At 44.0% G+C, this 6,660-nt stretch overlaps 1 protein-coding gene across 3 annotated transcripts; it reads left to right on the forward strand.

The window, feature by feature from the left end:
• The first annotated feature begins 1,132 nt into the window (after window positions 1–1,132).
• LOC133899599 (mitochondrial pyruvate carrier 4) lies at window positions 1,133–4,854 on the forward strand. Of its 3 annotated transcripts, XM_062340606.1 has the most exons (6): window positions 1,134–1,255; window positions 2,549–2,639; window positions 3,003–3,101; window positions 3,204–3,256; window positions 4,339–4,412; window positions 4,506–4,854. In XM_062340606.1, exons 2-6 carry the CDS (start codon window positions 2,585–2,587, stop codon window positions 4,555–4,557), a joined length of 333 nt encoding a protein of 110 aa, XP_062196590.1. In that variant the 5' UTR covers window positions 1,134–1,255; window positions 2,549–2,584; the 3' UTR covers window positions 4,558–4,854. The 3 variants fall into 3 exon arrangements, with proteins under 3 accessions (XP_062196589.1, XP_062196590.1, XP_062196588.1); XM_062340605.1 differs by having other exon boundaries at window positions 1,133–1,250; window positions 3,003–3,256; XM_062340604.1 differs by having other exon boundaries at window positions 3,003–3,256.
• Window positions 4,855–6,660: the final 1,806 nt, after the last annotated feature.

A 6,660-nucleotide genomic window follows, 5' to 3' on the forward strand; every position in this document is an offset into this window, starting at 1 on the left:
AATCAAATAATTTCATAGAATCAAATAATACATTGAAAATCCCAAACCACATGATAAATTGACTAACTCCACCTTAGAGCTCAAGCTACGAAAATCGAGCATCGTGCTGGATCGCATACGAGAGCTAGGGCTCCAATCTCCGATCGTAGTCCGAACGTGACTGAAGCATGGTACCTATGTCCAAGAAATAATAATATTATATATCTATTTTTTCTTAGTGACGTGAAGTGCACGTGCACAATTAACGTAATATGGCCGAGCTCGATGCAACATGTGAACACATACAGTAGGTTCCAGGACTAGGTTCAAACAGCTTGATTGTAGTACGCTAAGAAACTAGAAATACACTAGCATTTTATTCAGTGGTATATAAATAGTCTTATGAGACAGATGCAGTGGCCAAGCTAAAAGGAAATTTTAGCTGTTTTAGGTGCATGCGCGTATACTTACCTAGGGCCTTTAACTAGGGACGTCAATTTCACCCGATTATCTATTTATTCGTAGGTAAATACTTTAATATAATCGAGTATGTGTTATTTTTATATCTATAGATATGTTTGTGGACGAAAAATATTATCTAACGAGTAGACATATATAAATATAGATAAAATATATCGATATCCGTTTAACCATATAACCTTTTTAATATGTAGATCTAATTTTTCAAACCATATTCCCTTCACATAACACACCCCGATGCCACCACCCTCACCCTGTGTCGTTGCCACCCAATCCAGCCCCGTGCTGCCACCACCAGCCTCGCCTCTCCCAACCCCAAACCGATCCACCACCTTCTAGTCGGTAGATAAATAGGTATACCTTCGAGCGACAGATTTGATCCCTGTGCTTCGCTCACAAATATTTATAAATTTATCCATAAACAAATAAATTCTTACAGATATAAATATAAGTAAACAATACTCATATTCGTTACACCCGATGCGGCGGCACCTGCTTAACGCACACAGACCACAAGACACGATCCGACCGCACCCAAGTCAAACCGTGGCCCGGACCGGGAGTTGCAGTCGGCTAGTCCGATCCAACGGTGAGGGGACCCAATCCAACGGCTAGAGAGAGAGGGAGAGTGAGAAAAAAAAAAAGGAAAAACAGAGGAGGAATGCAGGCTTGTATAGGTGGGTCCCACCCACCCTCGACAACCACGCCCCCAACCAAACACATTCCCGAGGGTGACCGGCGCCGCCACCCTCTGACTCGCTCCGCCCGCCGTCGACGGGGACGAAGCAATCGTAAAGTTACCCACCCTTCTCCCCTCCCCTCCACTGGTTTGGTCTGTCTCGGGTTTCACTCGGTTGGAGAGCGGAGGAATTCCTTTTCTTGGTGGGGGAGCCACAAGTCCCTAACGTACGCGGCTTGCTCCGATCGTCTTGGGGGTGGGTGGGTGGGGGTGGGAGTGTGGGGGCGGGGCGCTTCAATTCAACCGTTCCAGTTCGTCGCGGGTTTGATTTCTTTCCATTGTTGCAATAGCTGCTTGTTTTCCCCCAACATTTCGGGGGTTCCGATTTTGTTGCCGCCCCCTGATTCCTAGGCATGTGGCGTGGCGTGTTAGATTGGGGCTGAGCGTGGGGAAATTACCGGGTCTGTACGTTGTCGGTGCCGATTCCATCCCGGCCAGAGCTATCGCGCGTTGACTTTGCGAGGATTAACATGTGTCGCCCGGGTAATTCTGCTTGTACTACCATAGTGATAAGGCTCTTGGAGACATGGAACAATGCTCCTTCTATTGATGATGGTATCAGGAGTAGCCCTCCCTTACGAATTGAGGTACATGGAAGGCCTCATTGGTGCGGCGTGCCGTGCCACTCTAACATATGCATATTTGATTCTGGTTCTAACCGAGAGCTCGGAGGGCTATTCATATTAGATCTCATCTTCAAAGATGGAATTCTGGATGTATTCTCTAGCAGTGTTCGTTGTTGCATTACTTTTTTTCCCTGTGGTATACTGGTATAGTTTTTTTTTTTAATTTAAGTAAGCTTATGCAGTATCAAGTTTATAATGTTGATTGTGGTTCTAACCGAGAGCTTGGAGGGTTATTCATATTAGATCTCATCTTCAAAGATGGAACGCTGCATGTACTCTTCAGCAGTGTTCGTTGTTGCATTACTTTTCTTTTTCCTGTGGTATACTGGTATAGTTTTTTTAGGTAATCCTATGCAGTATCAAGTTTGTAATGTTGATCACTATAGCTATCAATAGCTCAAGAAGGTTTCATTATGTAGAAATCATTGCTGTCAGTGTTGATGCGAGTTGTTGGGTATTGACTACCGTAATGTCTTCTTATAGGATATATTTTAAGTTAGTGTATATGCCAAGCATATTGCATGGATTTGATCTCCTTATATCAATAATGTATCGATGTTGCTACTAAACCGTCATACTGGCCTGTTCTGGATCAGTTTTGTCTGTTCCCTGTAGTTGAATAGGACAACTGGTCCTTCAATGGACTATCTGCTTTCGTGAAGCATTCTTCCTATCTTGACGATGGAGGACTCACAAGCATTTTCTTTTCTTTTCCTAATTGTAGGTGGGCAGTAGAAGAATTAGGTGTGTATTAGTTTGAATGGCTTCATCAAAGCTTCAGGCCTTCTGGAACCATCCTGCTGGCCCCAAAACCAGTTAGTTACTTTTTTTGCTTTAATCTTTCTTCCTTTTTTTCTTTATTGCACTACAATGAACAGTGTCATCCCCGTTTGCCGTAATCTTATGTTTGTCCTGGCTGATTTTGATCATCACATACTAACATTTGGTTGCATATTTTAATATGCTTGCCTGATCTGCATTCTGGGTAGTATTTGATATTAAACATTTATGGACATGAGAGTCTGTATTGCGGAAAATTACTGTTCCTCTGGTACTATGAAGCATGGCCCATACTTCTCTGCAATTCATTTCTAGGGTAGTGTGATGAATATCTACTGCATGATGCACCAAAAATGTTATTCCAGTCACATGTGACTTTAATCTGACCATCATTGCAGTTCATTTCTGGGCGCCAACATTTAAATGGGGCATCAGCATTGCCAATATTGCTGACTTTGCTAAGCCACCTGAAAAGATATCTTATCCTCAGCAAGTTGGTATGTACAAGATACCCACTCAGTGGGATCCCTGCATTTCAGATTACATGGCCATCAGTTTACAGTGCATTGCATGCTTTTTTTTTTTTATATGGTGTGCAGCTGTTGCTTGTACTGGAATCATCTGGTCAAGGTACAGCATGGTTATCACACCGGTAAGCCATCGGTACCTGTCCATAGGTGCATCATTTTCATTATTATGCACTGAAACTTGATTATGTTGGTTGTATGTTATCTGGAAAGTACCTTTTAGAATTTAACATTTCTTTCTGCAAAGATATTGGTTTAGTTCTACGAATCTTCTGATAATGTATTTTTTTTAATCACTTCCTGGACTGGATTGTTTGCGTTCGCTTGCTTTTTTTTCAACCAAGGGTAATTCCCATGTACCCTTAATTAAGAAATCCACACATTGTTGGCCGGAAAAACAACGTTACAGCATACCCTGCCATCCACCACGAGAGGACTGGTCAGGTTTGAAAGGTAAATTTGGTCATCCGGACGAAAAAAGGTTCCTGCGGCACATAGGCACGCCAAATAAAAGAAAGTTCAGATATGGAAATCTAAATGAGTAACCAAAACAACAGTTTCTCCAATCAACTACTGCTCAACCCCTGGAACAAACTCATTGCCTGTAGCTCTTCTGTTGCTTGAGTTGGATCATCCTTTATCGTCACATGTTCTTGGATTAATCTTGCCGTCGCCTGGAGCTCTTTTCCTTTCTGTGAAGTTGCCTGTAGACATGCCCAGTACTTCATAAAAGCACATATTTTGTAAACTAGACAAAGATCAAGAACTTATAATGATTGAAGATATCATTGCCTTGTCCACAAAGCCCAACGAACTGCTGCAAAACCTATCCAATGACATGCAGAATCTCCAGGAAGTAATTGTTGTGCCCATTTAGCAAATTCTCTGATTTCCTTGGTTTATGTCGAGTACTAAAACAACTCCCCACTGTGCTCCAGACAAATTCAGCCATGGGACACTGAAAGAACAAATGATCTATTGACTATTCTCTTCCACGAAAGTAATAACTGTTATTACCTGTCCAACCTCTTCGAAAAAAGATTTTGTGATTGATACTCCTTGCGCCTTCTCCTTCCAACTTGTTGAGTTCCCCGGAACTCTTGTTCTCAGAAAAGAATAATCTGTTTCCTTGTTCTAGAGACACTCGTAAAATGACCAAAGCTTTCCTCCTTACCGGTTTATCTTTACATATATTTCGTTGTTGCAGAAAAACTGGAACCTTTTTAGTGTTAACGTCGCAATGGCTGGTACAGGCTTGTATCAGCTTTCACGTAAGATAAGGTCTGTCACAAAGCCAAGCCATGTTCCCTCATATGTTGTTGGTGTGTTATTTGAGTAGATGACATGGTTTAGTTATGTCTATCTCCATTGCAGGCAAGATTACTTTTCTGATGAGAAGGATGCTGCTGCTCCACTGGAAGGATAGACAACAGACAAGAGTAACCGATTAAAAAGTTTGAGTCGTTCTGGGCTGCAAGGACATGTCACTCAATCTAGGACTGGAACCTGTTGTTGATTTCCGGGCTTTTCTGCGACTGTGAGCAGACCAATGTGAAAGATTTCTGCCAAACAGAATCCATGAAATAATCTTTTGTGCGTTTGTGAAAGAGAGAGAAAAAAAGAGAGAATAATGCAAATTCATCTTCATATGCTTTTGCTGCTGTTCAGTCAAATCTACATTTGGGAACTTTCTTTGCGAAGCTGATTGCTGCTGTTCAGAAGATGTCGATGTTCGTTACGATCAGTCAATCTATACCTGGGAGCAACTTTATATTAATTACTAAGCTGATTGTCTGTCAAAGATTACAATATGAAGATGCTCATTTTGTTATGATGTCGAGGAAGCTGGATTAATTATCGTCCCTGGAAAGCAAGGGTTGTCATCAGCGCAGTGCAGAGGAGAGGAAACTTGTGGTGCCATTCAGTTGCCATGGTCAACCGGTCCATTTCTTCGGTTGTAGTGGACACAGGTTGTAAACAATATAAGGGGTTCCTGTTAGGAGGGTTTACATCGGCATATGCTAGCTAACAGTTGATATTTTTAAAATTATGATCTTCGCGCGATCAGTCATTTGGCCGCAAATGAAAACCCTGCGACTAGTCCTACTTATTTAACCAGTTTAATCGCATTTAATAATATTTACTTATGCGTTTTTCTTCTCCATGCATCCTTTCGGCGGACCAAGTCGTGGGCTGGCGTAGAGACGGTGTAACCCGTTTCGTAGCATTTAATGCTATGGGATGGCCTGGCAAGCGAGCATGATGGCATAGTAGATGAGCGTGATGAGCTTGTAGTGGGCATGACAGCGTTTGGCGGATGGGACAGGGTGTGTAGGATGATCAAGGTGGGCTGAACGTGCTCACCCCCTATAATGATGATCTAGGAGTAGCTGTTTTCGTTAGGTATACGATAACCACCGTATTTGGCATGATCTGCTTGTATATACTCGGTACACTTCGCCTCCTGCTATATAAAGGGGAGGATCGGACTTGTAAAGGAGGACACTCTGGATAAATTTATCCAACTTATAAGGACATACATAGGACTATTATCTCAAGAGAGATTTGAACCTAGATAAATCTTGGCATTCTTTAGTTCCTTCGATACACACCCACCAACAACCATCGAAAACGTTGACCACACACCCATCGTTCGACATACCTGAATACATTATTAGGGATTAACCCTTGACAGTTGGCGCGTCAAGTAGAGGGATGTGTTTTCACGTTTCGGTAAGTGTTGATAACTAGATTGGGCTACCCATGGTTGGATCTATGGCAACCGCTGAGTTCCGTTCCAAGGATCTCGATCATCGTGAGGTATTCATCATGGGATACGATCCAGATGAGCTTGGTGTGCTCTAAGTTTAGGACACCAAATCGGAGTCTGAAGGTTCCGAGACTCAACGTGAAGTTTGCATGGCAGACCATGTAGCAAGGGGCAGCGAAGGCCCTCGTGTCTCGGGCATAGTTGGTGAGCCCCAGGCCTTGCGCCCAGAGGGAAACCGGCCTGGCACAGAACAGGGAGGCACTCCGATACAGCCCCCGCATAGGGCGTGGTCCTTGGTGGTGTCGTCGTATAAGTCGTAGCACCACATGAGCGCTGGGGACTCCCCTGTTCGTAATACGTTGCCGCTCCACGCTCAGGAGCTCAACTACGAGGCCATGACGCATGCACAGAATTTGCAGACCATGCGAATGCTTCTCAGCCACCTGCTGATGCCCGTGCCGGAGGGTTTGCCAGTAGCACCATGGCTACACGACCTCGCCCTCTTGGTAGAGACCGCCTGATGCCAAACCGTGGCGAGAAACACCATGTCCATTACAAGGACTGGTGAAGATCGCGATCGCCAAGAATCACGGTAGGCCACGCAGCAGGAAAGATCCTATGCTTCCTCCATGACAGGAAGTACTCGGAGACCCCCGCCGCATCGGGACAGCTGACTCACTGAACTGCACAACTCTCTGCGCCAACACGGCCTCCGCGGTGTGATCTAGGGCCAAAGGGCCTGTCGGGGGCAGGAACATC

This window comes from Phragmites australis, chromosome 18, assembly GCF_958298935.1.
Source record: "Phragmites australis chromosome 18, lpPhrAust1.1, whole genome shotgun sequence".
In the NCBI taxonomy this organism is placed as follows: Eukaryota; Viridiplantae; Streptophyta; class Magnoliopsida; order Poales; family Poaceae; genus Phragmites; species Phragmites australis.

What these genes read in the sequence shown, in the direction of transcription:
- LOC133899599 (XM_062340605.1), top strand. Translation starts at nt 2,585, where the DNA reads ATGGCTTCATCAAAGCTTCAGGCCTTCTGGAACCATCCTGCTGGCCCC. An exon ending in TCCTGCTGGCCCCAAAACCA is followed by an intron (nt 2,640 to 3,002) that starts GTTAGTTACTTT and finishes CCATCATTGCAG; the next exon opens with TTCATTTCTGGGCGCCAACA. An exon ending in ACAGCATGGTTATCACACCG is followed by an intron (nt 3,257 to 4,338) that starts GTAAGCCATCGG and finishes TCGTTGTTGCAG; the next exon opens with AAAAACTGGAACCTTTTTAG.